This window comes from Blennius ocellaris (assembly GCF_963422515.1).
Source record: "Blennius ocellaris genome assembly, chromosome: 3".
In the NCBI taxonomy this organism is placed as follows: Eukaryota; Metazoa; Chordata; class Actinopteri; order Blenniiformes; family Blenniidae; genus Blennius; species Blennius ocellaris.
Genome location: NC_137652.1, coordinates 16579123 through 16596915, shown reverse-complemented (window position 1 = coordinate 16596915; position 17793 = coordinate 16579123). Strand labels below are relative to the sequence as shown.

Below are 17793 nucleotides of genomic sequence, written 5' to 3'. Positions count from 1 at the left end.
ATTGACTCACACAAACAGCTCTGTTGTTGTGGATGAAGAATAGCAGAGTGGCATAAGAGTAGAGTTACACACTTAATGCATGAGAGTATACAGCTGTGACAAACTTACATTTTGAAAATACAATGATTATGAAGAGCTTTTTCCCGGCCTGCGTTAATCACTGAGAGAGGAAGTCTGATTTTAAACCCTCACTCCCAGTGTCATATAAATAAGTGAGTGATGAAAGGATACATAAATCAGAAGGGGTCTTTAAATCCCACATTTAACAATCCTAATAAATCACACTTGGGGATCTTTTTAACCCTTTAATGGACAAGTGACCATATTTGATATCTTTCAGATTTTTTTTCTCTAAACAACTGTAAGATGATGAGTCACATAATGATGATAAATGCTTATCAGGATTTCAAACATTTCAAAAGTGTTTCCAGAAATTGATATTAAGTTTTTTTTTTCTCATTATGACTAATATTGTTGTCGGATGATGGCACACAATGTAAAAAAAAAGTATTAGAAACAATATTGATATATTATAAATGGTTGAAATACAGTACATAGCAGACTTGTGTTGTATGTTTCATGTGTCCGTACCACTGGGTTGTCAATGTTTCAATGTTTTCAGAACGAAAACAGTATGTGGTCTGAATATCAAAACCTGACATTATCTCAGCAAAGACACACTGCTTTGGCTTTCTTGAATGTTTTTTTGGGGTTTGTTTGTTTTTGTTTTCTCATAATGCTATGAGCACTTCTGCACAGTGCGGCACCATAATAAAGAGACATTGTATTACAAGAATAAGGCTTTTCAATCTGCAGTGCAATCAGACGTAATCCAAAGAATATTGTGGAAAGAGCTTCCAGTGTCTTGTTCTAAGTCATTTTTATGATTATCTGCCTTGTATTGCTCCCGCTGACATTTCAGGGAATCAAACATGCAGTACAAGGCACAGGGTGGGTATAAAAGTGTGTAAAACTTTGAGGAGTGTTTTGGATCAATTATGTTTGAACACTTCATACTTGGTCTTGAACAGAGGGGTTCATTTGAGTGTTGATCTTTTATTTGACTTCCTAGATGGTGTTATAAGGGATGACAGTGTTTTGTTGTCCACTCACGGATTGAGATTACAACACTATTGAGCTTTATTATGTATGAAATCTCCAAATCTGTATTGGCCCGGCTGGTTGTAGTATTAATGCACTTTACCTGCCGAGATTTGTGCCGACTTAAGCAAGCAGAACCTTTTCTGTTCATTCCCCAAATAAGGCACATTTAAACTTGCTTTTACTGCATCAAAGGTTACAATAGTCTCATGAATTGAGACGTCGATATACAGTTCAATACATCAGAAAAGAGATCTGCTTATTCCATTTCAACTGAAGGTCAGACCCAAAAGAGTTGACTTAGTATTAAAAATTAAGATTTTTCACAATGAAAATATAAACGTTATCAAAACGACTGTGGCATTCACTGCCTGAAGGACAGCAAATGTTATTAATTTATAAATTTTGTTATTTTGTCAGTTCATGGAATCGTTTGGTGGCGAGAAACTGCCTTATTTAAATAGATGTATTTCTTTGCATGAGCAGAACGCCTCTTGTTGATGAGGTTTCTCTGCAACAGGTTCCCTTCTCATCTCCGTGTCAGTGCACAGTGGGGCAGCGTCACTGGACTTTGTTTGCTGCTCAACAACTGGACAACCACCAAAACCCAACCGCCGATTTAGTCACTGTCGTTTCCTCTCTGATGAACAAGCTGCTCTTATTTATTTTATTTTTTTTTTTTTTTAACTCATCCTAATATTCATAACAATCAGCTGCTGTGTCTTTGGGGACAGAGGCTTGCCCTTGCAGCTATAAATGACTCAGACCCACAGGGACTGTCTGTGTTGTCGGGTACGCTCAGAGCAAATAGAAAAAAACTGAAATAAAAAATAAGCTTATATAATCACAGTGATAATTACACCACAGAAACTAAGGTTGTCCGTTTGATTCATATCCACTGATCAGCCATAACATTGTGACCACGGACAGGTGAAGTGATGGACATCGATCATTATGCGTTAGTGACTGGGATAAATTAGTCACCATGTGAACGTTTGACCTCAAAGATGATGTGCTGGAGGCAGAAAAATGGGCAAGCATGAGCATTCAAGCAAGTTGACTATTTCCAAGGACAAGAGGACAAAAAAACAAAAAAAAAACCAGCATCTGTTGTGAGGTCTTCCCAATCTACAGCGGTCTAAGGTAAAAAAAAAAAAAAAAGAAGCTGTGAACCTATTAGAGAGTCTCAACCTGTGAAATCTCATCGATGCACATGGGAATCGAAAGCTGGCCCGTGTAGTTTGACCCACAAGACAATCTCATGTAGCTGCAGTAGAAGTTAATGCCGGAGCTGAAAGAATACACAGATCACTGCTGTTTTCTGAGTATCGAGCAGCAGAAGTGGGGCCTCCACACTGTTCAGCTGGTGGTGATAATGTTATGACTAACACTTCCAAATCGTGATGAGTAGACAACTACAGTAGAGCATCTACCAAACTGACGCTATTTATCAAAAGTGGTTCAAGGGAAGAAAAGAGGCAAACCAGCAGAGGGTCATGCGTATCTGGTTTGACCCAACAGACTGAAGCTCAGTAATCTGAAGTAATCTGAAGCTGAAATTACTGCAGAACTTAAAAAAAACAAAAAAGAAAGTGAGAATACAAGGCACATATCAGTTTGTTGTCTTTCAGGCTGCACAGAGGAGACCAACGCAATATCAGGCATGTAGTTATACTGCTATGACTGAGGAATATGTAGTGAAAACTGTTAAGGTTGTAGATGTTCCTTGACCTTTTGTCTTGAGTCGTTTCCTCTTCCCTCTTGCCTGACACACCTTTTCAGTTTGCTTGATGTACGGTTTGTTTCTCTGCACCTCAAAACTCTACATCGACTCACTTCCTTTCTATACACTTTCTATATTCCTGAACACTCTATGCTTCTTTAATGACTCTTGTAACTGTGTATATTTGTGTTTGTGACACTTTTCACCACGGGAATCTGACCAGATCATTTGAGGTGACTTCAAACAAAATCCCCTGAAGGACTCAGGCGATATCATGTCATCGACACTGGCATTTATGGACAACCGGGCAGAAAAGATAATGGCTTTGGCCTAAAGGTGTCACCCAGAGAGGCTTAAAAATAGAGGCACATTGAAAAAGTTCTTCATGAAACAGATCAATGGTGCTGATGTGGCTTTCCTAAAACTCAGGGTGCGAACCTGTGTCCTTGGCACACGCACACGCACACGCACACACACACACACACACACACACACACACACACACACACACACACACACACACACACACACACACACACACACACACACACACACACACACACACACACACACACACACACACACACACACACACACACACACACACACACACTCCATCACTCTTACCATGCTCCAGCACCAGCTGTGGCAGTCTGTTGATGGTCTCTGTGGCAACATGCCTCTTCTCACGCCGGTCCTTTGCATCCCGGTGACTGAAGAGAGGTGATATGAAGGGATAATTAAAACCGTTTCCCCCATTACTGACAGCTGGCTCAGCCTGGGGCTGATGAGGCTCGTGATGGTGCTGGTGATGATGATGATAAAGCTGCTGAAGGTGTGACACGTTGTTGGGGGCGTGGCCTGAGTGCCGGTGCGCAAGTCCATTCATCTCCCCCGTGCTGCTCCCCCGGACAGATCCAACACCTTGGGCTTTCCTGCACGCACACGTGCAGTGAAAGCGCGTGCGTGATTGTGCGTAGAGGCGGGACAGACGGCGCCACGCCTTACGGACCAGGTGAGCCAGGTAGCGGATGATCTCCTCGTAGCAGCTTCCTGGTTGGCTGTCACTGGCCAACGTGGAAGCTGATTGGTGGAGATAGCGAGCGTGCTGCTCTGATTTCATTAAGGCGTGCTCTCTCTGCTTTGTCTCGGAAAACTGGGTCGCTATGACAACCAGGCACAGGTTGATCATGAAGAAGGAGCCCACCTGATCGGAAAGACACAGCGTGTAAGTTTGTAGTGGTTGTTTAGCGAAGTGGACATGTTTTCGCCTGTGTGTGTGTGTGTGTGTGTGTGTGTGTGTGTGTGTGTGTGTGTGTGTGTACTCACAATAATGAGGAAAATGAAGTAAATGAAGTTGTAGAAGGAATGAGCATCCATGACATAGTACATGATGTCTACCCAACCTTCGAGGGTAATTACCTGAGTGGAAACAGGCAACATATCAGTGAGAGTCTCTGTGATGTCTCACGAACATTTCAGGGTAACCATTAAGGGAACAATGTGTAACGTCTGTGTAATGCCACTGTTGCGAATTGATGTTGTTCAGCCTCCAGTCTGGCCCAGTCTCCTTGGGGTATCATTTCCCGAGATATTAGATTAATAGATTTCATTTTTTTTTGCAGGTGACTCACTCAGAGAAACACCAAGTGACATCACACACAATTCTCAGTTTTCCGTTTTCGGTGTTTGTGCATTAAACCTTGAAACTGTTAATATTGATTACGTGCCTGTTTGCTTGGGCACAAAATTTGATTTGTCCTTGTTTTTATGAGTTTTAGCAGATCAGGCCGCTGGTTGTCTGGAACTTTAACCAGATCTGATTTGGATTAATCTTTGCTCGTGTTTCTGCTATAATGACTCATTACACCCTCTTGTGGTTAAAAAATTGCAAGACTAAATGTGCTTTGCCTACATTGACAGGTTGCAGCTGGAAAAATACACCAGATAAAATAACTAAAACCACACTATGAGAATAATGCTCAGGGCAAAATGTATAAACACTAAATATCTTATGAGCAAGAACAAAAGAAATGTAAGCATAATTCCTTAAAATATGTATTTCTACGGAGTAATTCTGATGCTCCCCCACCACAATATGTTACTTATAAAGAAGCGCAAGCTAATGCAAATTTTTGGATGGCGAAGACGTCAAAATAATAAACATTTAGGATTACCATGGCAACTGAAGGCTCATATCACACACTCAGCGAGTGGATTAGTTTGCCTTCTCACGAAAATCTGTTTGTTTGTTTAATGCTCTCTGTCCCCATCCTAACCTTTTCTCTCACTCTATCCCCAAACCCCGACTGGAAAGACTCCACCTCTATCGAGTTCTGCAGGCTTCTTCCTGATAAAAGGGAGTTTTCCCTTTAAGCCGTCACCTCTACTTGCTCATGTGAAATAGTTCCAATTCTTCTCTGCAAAAGTGCCTTGAGATGATTGCGTTGTCCCTGGCTCTATATGAAACTAAACTGAATCAAAAAGGTGGATGAACCCCAGAATATTAGTGTAACTTTACTCAAACATGCAGAGGGGGAAAAATTATGTGTTCTCTGTATACTCTTGCTTTAAACAATACAAACAATGAACCTTTGATCGTTTAAAGATGTATTTCCATACAGCAAATCCTGCTGCTTACCTGAAAAATGGCAATCCATGCATATCCAATGTTATCGAAGTTAATAGCTCCTTTGTGCGGATTTATCTCTCCCGCCCGACACTCGTTGTAATACTGATACCAGTTCACACAGGACACTGGCTCATCCACTCTGAGTCCTGTCTCTTGATGGGCGTCCTCAGCGCCGAGGACGCAGGGAGTCCTGCCTACACGGCGCCGAGGCACGTCAGAGCACCGAAGCATCCCGTTTTCTCTCTCCGTAGAGCAGATAAACGGGTGGTCGTCTGTGCCATCGGGTCGATAGTAGCCGTTCAGAAAGGATATGTTATATCTCCTGGAAGAAGGGAAAAACAAAAAACAAAAACAAGTTTTGCAGTGCTTCAGTGTACACTCTACATGCATTTGTATCACAGGCTTTAAACAGTATTGATTATTAGATTTGTACCTTGAATTTGTTTCTTTAAAAAAAAAAAAAATCTAAGAAAAAAAAAAAAAAAACACCATTGTGCTTTGACCATTTCCCTGCCTTGTCTGTGGCTCTGAGCCCCCAGACACTGTTGTCCTCATCAAGCCAGAAATGTCCCACAAAAAAGAAATAGGGCACTGAGGTGTCCAACAAATGTTACTAAAACACAAATGAACTCTGCATTCCACGACAACTATTTTAGCCTGCAAATGAATGGATATTTGACGTGGCAGGGGGTATTAACGATATGCCGCACCGATTACGCAAAGGAATATGAAGGCGCTTTAGTATTCATTACGGCTCATTGATGTTTTCTTTCTAATTTCATCAAATTAATTTTGGACAATGGCCGAAGAAACACGCTTTGTTAGGCTTCTGCGACACAGATAATACTTGTTAGTCAGACTGACTAAGGATATAAAAAGCCTCAAGCTTCCGGGAGGCCAAATATGGAATGAACCCCGTGTACAAAGAGCGACTTTCTGGATGTAGTCGAGTAAAGTCGATTCTCAGAGAGATAAATCAATTTGTTAAAGGTCTGTTTTCTGGAAGAGAAACAGAAAGACAGTGTAAGATACACAAGGGTGCTGAAGAAGGAAATGAGGAAACAGAGAGAGAAACATAGATGAAGGGAAAAGAATGAAACAGAGGGAAGGTGCAGAGGAGAGATAAGCAATCAATCATCTGCGGTGTAGAGAGAGGTCGCAGGGGGGAGCTGCTGCTACCGCGCTTCTTATTAAGGAAGGTCATTTGGTTGTTTATGAAGCAGAAAAGAATTGCTACAGAATTGCCAAATTGCTACAGCCAAACAGAAAATGTAGGGACGGGTAAGTTCTGAGTAAACGGGCGTATGATATTGTCTTTGCTGCTACATCTGGGGTATGCAAATATAAAATAACTGCAATCCGAGACTTACGCCTCGTTTGACAAAGTCAAAGAAAAGAAAAAGTTTCTGCTGTCGTTTTCAGGGGAATTCGCCGATGGAGCCTCTGGAGGTGCAACAAACTGACCTGTGACTATGCGGCTGCCTCCAAAGTGACAACAGACAAGCACTTGTTTTGTTTACCTCACTGAAGTTGCTGCTTCAGAATAGCTTGCTAATATTAGTTTAGTTGAAAGTGCATATTCATTTTAAGCCACTGATTCCTCACATCTGGCTGATGTAGAACAGCAACAACCCAACACAGCACATCAGTGATTATTACCTAAGTGGGTCAGATGAGCAGATGTGAGGTCAGAGGGTGAGAATGATAATATGAGATATTATGCGACCATGGTTGAACACGTGAGCCCGAGCTGGGAGGGAGGGTGATGATACTGGCATCCGGCAAACAGTTGATCGAGCATGACATGCAGGATCATACGAGAAGAGAATCGGCGGGACAGTGAAGCAGCGGCAGAAGGTTTTTCTCTGGAAATGGCCATCGGGAGTCAACCCCTGAGTAACGGCACGCTAAATTCATTTAGCCCTCTTAATCCCTTGATTTGTGATCTCTGATGCTTAAAGGGTCCAGAAGGAGACGCATTTACACATTTGCTGCCTCCCAGACGGAGCTGATTAGAGTACAAACAAGATCAGACTATCTGTGCTATCGATCCTCGCTTAGAAATAATAGCCGGGTGAAAGAAGCTAATCAGTTGCAAGCAAAGTTTTGACACGGCGTTCCGAGTAATGAGGCTGGCACAACCCTTTGTTGTGACATCTGTCTGTTACCATAGTAACTCACATTTTGACATCATCTCCCATGAAACAGCGGTTTCTCAGTAGACCAGCCCAGAGTTGCACGCCGACAATGCCAAAGATGAAGAAGACAAAGAAGCACAGGGCCAACACGTTGCCCAGCATTGGGAGTGTGTCGAGCAGGAGGGTCACGAGGATGCGCATACCTGCAAAAGTACACACACACACACACACAATTATCATACAAATTAATATAAACCAAAGAGAGCAATATTAAAACAGTATAACAGTTTAGGAAACAGGTGTGTTTGTTTAGTCTACAGCCAGCTACAGCAATATGAAGCCTATTAAAACCTATCGAAAATAACAACTTCATGCTTTTAGCTTAGTTTTAAAGCAATGCCTCCCAGTGTTGCACAAATGTTTCCCTCCATAAAAATGTTAAAAGCGTGGTACTTTTTGGTGGCTGAAGATTTAACAAGTTTTCACAAACTGTTTGACCGTGGAGGATAGAATTGACATCAATTAAAGAGGTCATATTAAACAACTTTTTAACACTTTCACATGGTCTCGTTGGTCCAAAAACATTGTATTCAAAGTTTATTTTCCCAAATCCAGCTTTTCCTTGATTTTCAGCCATTTGAATATTGGATCGTATGAGCTGCATTCAGAATCTGATGTGTCTATGCTGTACTGGCCAGAGGCTGCCCAATAGTGGGAAGGTCAAAGGGAGGGCCGACCTTGTTTGGGATTGGCTAAACCCCTGATGACACTATAAAAGGGTTTGATTTTAGATTTTTTTACACTTTTAAAATTTTTTTAACAAATCCGGGGAGTAGATGACAGACTTTCTTCACTTCTGGGGTGGCATTCCATGTATGGTTGCATAATACATTTGCTTTAACGTAACTTCTAATTTTTCATATGTACACTCGGTTGCAGGAGTGGTTAGGTTTCTGGTCTCACAGGGAGGTGGAGTTGGTTGAGGTCAGGCTTTGAGGTCTTTCTGTGCAGAGATTCTCTGTTGTCTCTAGTAGGTCTCAGAGCACTCAGATTCCCTCCCACATTTCAGAAATGACGCATTTGAGGGCCTCTAAGTTGCCGGTAGGTGTGAATGTCATTGTGCGTGGGGTCGGCTCTAATACCACTTGATAAGCTGGATAAAGCAGTTTATAAGATGGAGGAATATTTACACAGTGTAAATTCATTCTGTATTGGACCATTTGGCGGGTCTGCAATTAGCCTGCAGCCTGCATTTTGAAAACGTAGATTGCTCAAATAAATTGCATGTTCTCCCTGTGCCTGTGTGGATTGTCTCCAACTACAGCAGCTTGTTAAGTTACATTGCTAACTTTAAATAGAATGTGTGTGTCCAGTTCTCTGTGTTTGCCCTAACACTGTTCCACATTGTACCCTTCTTAACTGAATGGATGACAATCAACACCAAGGTCCCGTTAACAAACAATGACTTTCAAAGCAAATTAATCACTACAGAGAGCACGGTGGAGGGTGATTTCTTTACACACTTTCTTCTGCTCAGATTAGAGGCTCTGTGCACATTAAGAAAATGAAGTGAATCATTAGTCGATATCAGACACAAAAAATTATTTTCTAGACAGAAGAAATATCTAAATCTATTCTGCACAAAGCTGAAGCAGAGCGGTTAGTTGGATGGAGAACAATTGGAGCTCAAACAATATTAATTGGCCTCCACTTCACTCCACTGAAGAGCAAACATCCAAACTCCTCCTGCAGACTGATTTTCAGATTCTGGCTACTTCAAACACACAAAATGTTTTACAAGAACATACTCTGAGCTTGCCAAGGTCACAGAGCATCGTGAAATATAAATATATAAAGTTGGTTGGCCACTTTGTGTGGTGAGCGAAGAGCAACATGAGAGTGCCGATGATTTTCATGACTGTGTTCATTGTGTCCTGAATTGTTTACGTTCAGGATTTAACTGATATGTAGCTCAATAGGTTCAAGGAGTGAAGAGAGATTTACGGTGTAGCATGAAAGCATAAGGGTGGCGAAGCATTTTTCATTGTCTGGGTCTGTGGCTAATGAGGATGCTGACTTTCAGCCGACCATATTTCCGCATGTGATGAACAGGGGAAGAACCGGTCTAATTAATGTGCAGCGACAGTTGATTGGACGACTCTCGCACAGTCATCATATTTAATATTTTCTTCAGTGGCTTTCTGAAGACTTCAATGTACCGGCATCAGCAAACTCTTGGTTTCTTTTCTGCTGATGCGTTGCCGACGCTGAAGCGACTTCTTGCTCCTCGCTTTGGGTTCATGCCTTTAATCTGAATTCCAGCAAGTCAAAGATTTCACCGCTTGGACCACAGTCAGGTCGATGACCTGTTCAGACAAGCTGTTTTCACAGTGTGAACATTAAACGTTTCGTTTGCTTTCTTTTCTTTATGATCTTTGACCTGCCGCAAGTCGGGAGAGGCCTCCATTCGTCACCTGCCTAGTCAGCACTTTGTTCGGGGGGGGGGGGGGGGGTCCAACTCAACATCACTGTATTATTTACAATCAGGAGGTGGTTTGTGAAAAGGCCAGAGAGGCCAGTGTTCCTCCCTTTTTTAACATGCCTTCGTGTAGATTTTAGAATAAGAAATATCCATCCATTGATTTATTGTTCTGCTTCATTCAATTTGGTCCTGAAGATCAGGAGCTGATTCTCACTGCCTATGTATGACTGCAGGGTACACCTCTGACAGGTCACCACCCATAACACGTAAGTGGAATGAAGCGAAGTTCACATGAAATCTAACGTGTGATATTTGCAGGCTACATAACAGACTTTTAATTAGCTTTAGTCAGAAATACAGTATTTCTATGGCTCAACTGATAAAATAACATCCAGCATGAAGCATGCAAAATTGTCTGTTCATGCAAAAGGATTGCGCTTTCAAATTGCATGCATATCGCATGTCTGATAAACTAAGAATAACACAATATTCAAAAGGGGGGGGGAGTTTGCATGCTGTTTACGCAAGAACGATCGAGTGACAACAGTTTTGTGTCAGTTTGTTTGCTTGCTAATGCCGTGGAGTGCTGCGTGCTGATCCTCCACCTACACAAACGTGAAGTGATACGTTGGACGCTAGTTTTGAAAAAAAGTTATCAAACAAATCAGAGCCTTTGAAAAAGTCAATCTGAATTCAGCAAAGAAAAAGAAATCAAAGATCAAAGTCAAAAGGAGATTAACCATCGAGATAAAGAAAAGATTGCAAGACGTAAGAGGTGATACAACAATACAATATCTGGTCATGAAGCCCACAAATTCAAGTTACGGGGGAGCCAGGAAACCCCTCTTACTCTCGTGTGTCTCTCTCTCTCTCTCTCTCTCTCTCTCTCTTCTCTGTATAATTGATCTGGTGGGAACACTAGATGTTGTTCCATATTCATGAAGGAAAATGGGCTTCATCGATTGTGCCTGTTGTTTTGTGTGTCTCTGTGACCCTGTTAGTAGATCAGCTTCCACATGTGCATCAATGCAATATCAGGTTTGAACTGATTATGTTCAAACTAGTAGATTTACTGTATACATTTTATAATCCAAGACAATCCATACTTAATGTGAGGCAAAACAAAGCCTGTGCAGTATAGTATGCAAGTTGAAGCGATGACAGTCATTTAACCCGTATTTGCAGGTCTATAATTCTTTAAAAATAGCTTTGATTGTGTCTAACATATTTATCAAATAATTTGCCCTTTCTCCAGAGAACTTGTATATTGTAGTAGTGTTGTATGCGGTGTCGGGGTGTAGCAATGGAGGTAGTACTTTTGTTTCAGCCACATCCTCTTGATGGACTCCTCGCATAAGACCTCATTGCCGACCCAGCTCCAAGAACAACATATTTACAGTGACTCTTTGGTAAGTTTGTGTTTTATTACATGTTAAACTTTGTCCGTCAAAGAAGGATCCACAGGCTTCTATGTTGATAACTAACCTCTGAGAAAAATATATCGAAGCAGATTTTCACAATCGAAGAAAGGAATGTCAATATTGTAAACATAAAATGTGGACTTTTGGTCAGATAATGTTAGAGAAGTTTGTTGCATTAAAAATAGGGTGATATTAATTTATTACATGTATATTCAATTGTCTGAACAAAAGTAATTGAAAAGAAGTCGTTTCTTGTGCTTTGAACTTTGTCTTCATGGTGCCAAAAAATTGGCAGGAGAGGCTGCGGGAGGTGAAGCAGACAGACACGAAATAGGGAAACGTAGCAACGCTGAAACTACTAACTAATAACTAATATTTCATCTCGGAAAGTTATATTGGTATCGGCAATATTGTATTTTTTTAATATCAAATTTAAAGAAAATATAAAACTAATATTTTAACACAAAAACCTATATCATATAAACATATTTGAGAAACTAGAGGAAAAATATTGATACATCGTTAAGTATCGCACAGTGCGCTGCTGCAAGCCATTGTGCTGTGATGAAGAGTACGCCAATATAAAATAATGTCCTGAGCATGAGTGGGACGAACATGAAGGGGGGGGGGGAACTCACTGGGAACTCTGTTGATGGCTCGCAGTGGGCGGAGAACCCGGACAGTCCGGATGGCCGATAGGCTGACGTTGTGCCCGTCCAGTGAGTACTCCAGCATTCTGCAGGAGAGAGGGAAAGCCACTGTGGTGTCATGGGCTTCCCGATCAGTCCGACCTTGGCAAACCCAAAACACCTTCTGGGAATCCAGCATGAACGCAGTCCCCGGGATGCGTAGCCTTTTAAATACCAATCACCGAGGTCCTTGTCCCTCAGGACCGAATGATACGATTGTCATTCTGTAAAGCTACAGACACACAAACACGCACACACACATACACACACTTTTGCCGGTGCATCGAAGCAAGGGCGCGCACACACGCACGCACATATACACACACGCGCACACACACACACACACACACACACACACACACACGCTTGACATTTAACTGGCATTAAACAAGTGTCTAAGCTTTACACAAAACACACACATGCACACACACTTTTGGCTCATATTTAATGTCAGACACGAGTGTGTTTTGCGCACGCGGGTGTGTGTGCCCGTCAAACACTCACCCCACAATAACAATGAAGAAATCCAATCTGTTCCATGTGTCGCCTAGGTAACCACTCTGACCTATGACCCCCAGAGCCACCATCTTCACCACCATTTCTCCGGCGAAAAACACAAAGATCCCATCATCCAGAGCCTGCATGCAGAGACACACACACAGACACACACATGGGCACACACAGATATGCGCACACCCAGAGGATTAGTGTAAACTGATTAAGTGGGGGGGGAAAAAAATTAAAGCAAAAACTTCTCAGACCCTTGATAATAAAGTCACACAGCTGAACATAATTAGTTTGTAATTCCAGATGTGTGTGTGTGTGTGTGTGTGTGTGTGTGTGTGTGTGTGTGTGTGTGTGTGTGTGTGTGTGTGTGTGGGTGGGTGTGTGCGTGCGTGCGTGCGTGCGTGCGTGCGTTACCTGCAGCAGGAAGGGGGTGTGGTCACACGGCTGGAACATCCCAAGGGTCACACAGTTCAGCAGGATGGCCAGAATGCTAACGCGCTCAAACCATGTGAACCAAGGTTAAGGAGGTGTTCGACAAATTTCACAGCAGTTAGAATGCACAGCAATAAAATCCAACATGGCAAAAAGCTGAACTTTTCGTTCTGCAGGTTGATTGACGCATATGTCGCCCAATCGCTATGCGCCAGAGAGATAAGGCGATTACTGTCTGCTCGTTCGGTTTCGCCTTCACCCAGGTCTCCCTCGCTTTTCCAAAATTAGACTTCCTGGGCTGTCACTTGTCAAGATGTCGGTACACAGCAAATTTAATTCCAAGCTTTTTAAAATATCATCGGAAACAAATGTGTTTTGCATCCTTCAGAGTTCACTGGGTGTTAAGAGTCTCAATTTGAGTAAAAAGCTTGGACATCACATGCTGCCCCAACAGCTTCAGTCTTACTTGTCATGTTGTGAATTTTGAGTTGTTTAAGGCTCTACTGTTATATAGATATCAGTTCATTGCTCGTTTCGATTACAATGCAGCGATGATAGGATGATGGTAACACATCCACCCCATAGTGTCCAGTTGAAGCCTTGGAAGGCTGAAAGCATATGATTCATATTATTTTCATACTCATCACACCATTCAGTGACCCCTTTTGCCCCGCGCAGAATCATCTGCATGCATTATCTTCTTCCTCTCATTTACTGGAGTTTTTCCTGCAGTCCATCTGCCCTACGCATCCAGCCGATTGGGATGTCCATAACAACCCAGAGGAAATGCTGAGGTAGCTGACGAATCCAATTTAAAGGTCCGGCCATGTCTATCTTGCAGTGTACAAAATATTACCAGACTGAACTTGCAATGTATCTGTCTGAGAGCTGGATGCACTCTAATACTGTGCTTTGCAGCTTAAACTCACATTTACCCTCCTAGAACTGAGTGTGCGAAACTAAAAAAAAAAAAACATTTTATGAGGCCAGGAAGTTGCAATAATAAGCTTAAATGTGTCAGCTTTCATTTATGAGCGCAACTTCTGACGAGACATTTTGACATGTTTAATATTCACAACTACAAAAGCCAGCGAGCTACCATGAAAGACCCAGTGAGACATTTGAAGTCAGTCTAAGTGTAAACTTGTGTATGGCGTGTTTCTGAGCATCTGTGTTTCTTGCAAGCTGTCAAATCAGGAACTGAGCATGTATCACAAGTGAAAAGCAGTGAGGTTTAAAAAAGGGGGGAAAACAGTTTGAAGTAGACAGTTAAAGGGAAACAGCGTGTTGGATTTCCACAAACGCAGGCACACATGCACAACAGCGCGCATGTGAAAACTGCTGAATGGATGACAGGAGAGCATTGAAGAGCCAAGGACGCATGCATAACAAAGCCTGGAGCATGGACACACACCCACACGTGTGTGAACATACACACAGGCGTACGCACAGAATCCCCTTCCTGGACACTTTGCTCTCGAAAGGGCGGAAAAATTAATGAGAGTACAATCCTTTATCACCCTTGAGACAAGAGAGAGAGAGAGAGAGAGAGAGAGAGAGATGAGAGAGAGAGAGAGAGAGAGAATGAAGGAAAGAGGGAGAGAGAGAGACAGAGTGAGGGTAATCCAGTGTCCTCCCTTTGCTGCGGTTGCCATGGGAAACCCCCATCTCACCGTGGGAACTGACTTCTGAGTTTCACGATCCGCTTGCATCCTGTCTGGACTGGAAAACACAATTAATACACACCGACACACACACACACACTGACACACACAGACACACACACACACACCGACACACACACACACAAAACAGAAAACAGTGTCCCTCAGCACAGCTCCTGCTGAAGCATCCTTGATTTCCTTCAAAGCTTGAGGAGGATGCTTTTAATCCTGTACCATCTGTATGAGTTACAGTATCTTAAATGAAGCCGCCTGCACGTGTGTGTGTGTGTGTGTGTGAGAGAGAGAGAGAGAGAGAGAGAGAGAGAGAGAGAGAGAGAGAGAGAGAGAGAGAGAGAGAGAGCTGAGAGAGAGAGAGAGAGAGAGAGAGAGAGCTAGAGAAAGAGAGAGAGTTAAACAAGCAACGGGGCAGGGTCAAGGTGTGAGTGATGGATGAGATGGGAGTATTTCCACGGTTGGCACATCATTCAACATCAGCGACGAAACACAGAGGGGACGTCCTCTCCTGTTTCACTCCCTATGTTGCCCACCACTCCACCACCTCCCCCACCCTCACACTCAACCTTTCCCTCTATCATTTCTCATTTTCCTCTACAGCCATTTCCCCCCCTCTCTTTGGCCCAATTATTTTTCTCTTTGCTTTGCTCCTCCTGCTCTCCGTCTCTCCCGCTTCCTTTATATAGTGCGGCATAATTTCCCATCTTCATCCCATATCACTTCTTGCATATCGTTTTTGCCTCCCCCCATATACCCACACACACACACACACACACACACACACACACACACACACACACACACACACACACACACACACACACACTCCTTCGCCCTCAGAAGAGACTTCTTTGCTCTGCGCCCTCCCCCGTCTGTTTCTTACCATCCCCACATATGACTGCCCCTGGGTAGAGTTCTCGTCTCTGTCAGAAACCTGTGTCTCAGCCTACAGATGAACTACAACGACACTCAATAATTAACATTGTGGGGGAAGCATACAGGCCGACAGGGTGAGGAATAGAGATAATAAATAGGGTAAGTGAGAAAACAGGGCGACAATTAGTGATGAGGTGAAAACAACAATTTGATGTTCAAGTGAAATAAGGGGCGCAGGAGGAAGGATGGGAGAGCCTAAGACCCTGGCGATTCAAGCTTTCAAGTGTAAACAAGTGCAAGTGTTGCGTGGCCTCCACGCTTTGTCGTCTCTCCCTAATTGTCTCATCCTCTCATCTTCACGTTCATCCACCCTCTCCGAGAGCCACCTCCTCTCCACTCCTCCTCCTCCCCTCTTGAGCTCCTCCCTCCCCGTCTCCCCTGAACTCTTCTCTCCTCCAGTGCCAACACAGGTAGAAAAGGTCAGGCAGACATTATAAATCACATCAGACCACATCACGCTGATCTTTTTGGCATCAGCCTGCACCCTTGGCAGCCGTACTCATGCTAAGGCCAGCGTGTTGGAACATTTTCACGTGACGCGTTCATTAACTTAAAAGGATCATCCGTGGGGACACACAGGCCGCCCGCATACAGAGAAGGTCTTAGATTTTCCTCAGTGGTACCTCTGTCTCATGGGGCACCCTTTATAAAAGGTTAGAAGCTGTAACTTACGGCATTACAGATCAATTATATACCATGAGGGAAAAAAGTCTTCTGGTATTCCTGGTTGTAAGAACACATTTGGCCGGTGTATACCCTCCCCTCGTATAACACCTGCTTTGTCTTTGAGCCCATTTGATCAATTAAATTATGGAGGTGCTCCAAAAAGAGCCCATTTATTAACATCCTATTAACATTTACTTTAATGCAGAGTGGATAGATTGTTGTAAGTACTGGTATATTTTTTTTTATTAGACTTGCAAGCAGCAGAGCGCTATAGAAGGCAAAGTCAAATGGACATTTGATTGATTCACATCTGCGATTCAGACAGAAATAAATTAAAAGCTGTTGAAGTGCAGTGCCATAAAGTTGGTACCAACATCCATGGACACTTAAAGGATGAATATTAATGATTTTGGTAGTACTCCAAACTTTTTGAATTTGACTACGAAGTAACAAAAAATATTAATTGTCCAGAAAAGGCAAATAGACGGAGCCCCCGTCTGATCCCCTCTAAGAATGACTTGTTCTTCTGTTCTGCTTTCTACCTTCAAAATCTGTCACTTCTCAAGCATCGGGCTATATTTTTTTCTGAAATTACCAGCTAAAATGCTCAAAACCGTCAGTAAGAGAAGAGGCTGATCGCTGGGCTCCCTGCATGTGAGACACTACAGAGAATAATGAGATACAATTAACCCCCTTGTGTTCATCAACAAACCAGAGAGATATAAACACTGTTGAAGAAATTGATTTAATTAAACCTTGTCAAACCTGTCATCTTAATAACCAATGAACATCCCAATTAAACAAGAGCAGAACTATTTTGTGAAGACCTGTATGTATATATAAATCAAGAGAGTTATTTAAGATGAAACATCATATCTGCATATGCTCACCAATAATGCTTGTGGAAATGTAAAGATTTAAAAGTATCATATTGTAAAGTCTTTCAACAATGTCACGTCACTGTCAGAGGTCCAAATACACTGAATTCAAAGTGCATTCCTCCAAATCCAGACCTGGTCCTGTATTTCCGCCGGTCTAAAAGTCCCTCTAGTGAGCTCTACTGAGAACAGGCTGTTTCTGTGTCTGTACCTTTAAATGTTAATGAGCTGTGTCTGTCCACACCTACTTAATGCCAAAAAATGGAGCTGTTAGAAAACCATTAAAAACTGAATTTTTCACATTATGGAACATTTAATAAAGGATGTATTACCTGAAACCACTGGCTACAATCAAACGCAGTTAGTCTATGTAGAATATCTAACGAAAGCGTACATGGTTTGAAGGGGACTCCTAGAATGTGAACTCCTGCGTATGAATGAGCAACCTGTTCACTAGTTTCCTGATGCTCTTTCCTGCTTGGCCGCACACATTCACTCTGGAACTCCGA

The 17793-nt window shown here is 42.5% G+C and overlaps 1 protein-coding gene across 1 annotated transcript in view; it reads right to left on the bottom strand.

Moving 5' to 3' along the window:
* Positions 1-13146, bottom strand: part of LOC308148872 (voltage-dependent T-type calcium channel subunit alpha-1H-like) — a gene marked incomplete at both ends in the record, with an annotated part of 41728 nt that extends 28582 nt beyond the window's left edge. The window contains 7 exons of the mRNA XM_080520412.1: positions 3452-4031; positions 4154-4246; positions 5466-5778; positions 7638-7797; positions 12136-12233; positions 12691-12824; positions 13108-13146. Coding sequence (XP_080376538.1) covers positions 3452-4031; positions 4154-4246; positions 5466-5778; positions 7638-7797; positions 12136-12233; positions 12691-12824; positions 13108-13146 — 1417 coding nt within the window. The remainder of the gene's footprint in view (positions 1-3451; positions 4032-4153; positions 4247-5465; positions 5779-7637; positions 7798-12135; positions 12234-12690; positions 12825-13107) is intronic.
* Between the last annotated feature and the right edge of the window lie 4647 nt (positions 13147-17793).